Source organism: Myotis davidii, unplaced genomic scaffold (genome assembly GCF_000327345.1).
Source record: "Myotis davidii unplaced genomic scaffold, ASM32734v1 scaffold930, whole genome shotgun sequence".
NCBI lineage: Eukaryota > Metazoa > Chordata > Mammalia > Chiroptera > Vespertilionidae > Myotis > Myotis davidii.
In genome coordinates this window covers 1,405,424-1,406,891 of record NW_006282518.1, presented here as the reverse complement: position 1 = coordinate 1,406,891, position 1,468 = coordinate 1,405,424, and the positions used below count along the sequence as shown (strand labels likewise).

At 39.8% G+C, this 1,468-nt stretch overlaps 1 protein-coding gene across 1 annotated transcript in view; it reads right to left on the bottom strand.

Annotated features, from left to right (window-relative positions):
• SMS (spermine synthase) overlaps positions 1 to 1,468 on the bottom strand; it is a 33,139-nt gene that overhangs the window by 10,291 nt on the left and 21,380 nt on the right. Inside the window, exon 7 of the mRNA XM_006752996.2 lies at positions 396 to 510. Within this exon, the coding sequence (XP_006753059.1) occupies positions 396 to 510 (115 nt within the window). The remainder of the gene's footprint in view (positions 1 to 395; positions 511 to 1,468) is intronic.

The window sequence follows — 1,468 nt, the reverse complement described above, 5'->3', positions numbered from 1 at the left end:
AAAAACTTTAACACTCAAACCCCAACCCAGCAGTGATTTCAAGCCTGGGGTTGCGTCGTTTAGGCAGGTCACCAGTTTGTCCCATTACAGGTTAAAAATCACCTAGGGCAAATTATCAAACAAGCTAATGTATTAGTGATGTAATTATGAGTCATTTTATTTCATGTTTGTTTCAAATGACAGTTAATTTGCTCATTTAGGAACAGGACAGGATTTGACCAAAGCCAAATACAGCCAGCCATCTTTCCACCGTGGGCCTCAGTTTAACTACCTTTAAAAAAAATGAAGACACTTAACTAGATAATCTCCAACATCCTATCATTCTCACATGGTGCCAAGAAAAACATTTCCATGAACATTTCCGTTCTTGTGGTTAAAAACAAAACAAAATCTACCTTCTTCCGGAGATGTGGAGATTGGAACAGCTGTCAAATCATTAATCACATAATCAAACTCTCTCCCTTCTTTGGCGTACCTCTTCAGTACCGGAATACAGTCCTCTACCAGAACCTTCCAGAAAGAACAGAAATAATGCGGGTGAGCCAACACATGTGGAAACAGTTAAACACTTGTAGAGGAAGAGGAAAATTCAAGCTGGAGCTGACATCCCACAGCACCTGCCACACGAATAAAAATGACTTCCACCCATGCCTATAAGAACTAAAATTCAGTGCTTACTACATGTTTCATGTGCCATCTCATTTTATCTAAACTCTGCAAGTGCTATCATTATCCCTGTTTCACAAATGGAGAAAACAAACTCACGAGAATACAAAGTTTACCCAAAGGCACTCAGTAACAGAGCCAAGAAGTATACCTAGTTATCTGAAACCCTAATCTATATCGCCTCTCCTACTATCTGTATTTTCTTCTACTTTTAGTTTTTCTTCTACACGAGTACTGAATAACTTCATTGTCTATTGATGTATTTTTGCACTTTATTCCAAACTCTTAACCTAAGGTTTTTCAATTTCCTCTAACATTTATGAGTACTGACGGTAATAAAGCCATGTAATACATACCAGCTCCCAAAACAGAGTTATTAAGGAGGTAAGTATAGTAGCTAAGAGCTGGAATTCTCATTGAGACACTATAGTAAATTCAGGAACTAAGTTGGGGGTTGCCTTATCTTTGAAGTGCCGGGGACACATCTGGCTCTAGGCAACATCCTAAACTAGGCAAGAGTTATTCCCCTTGTCTTTCATTTTTCTAGCTGCAAAATACGTATTTGTGTAAAAAAAAAAATCACATAGAACAAATCAGAAATCAAGGTTAGCCTGGCTGGTGTTGCTCAGTGGTTGAGCATCAACCTATGAACCAGGAGGTCCCAGTTCAATTCCTGGTCAGGTCTCCATCCCCACAGGAGGCAGCCGAAAAATGATTCTTTCTCATCATTGCTGTATGTTTCTTTCCTTCCTTCCTTCCTTCCTTCCTTCCTCCCTCCCTCCCTCCCTCCTTCCCTTCCTCT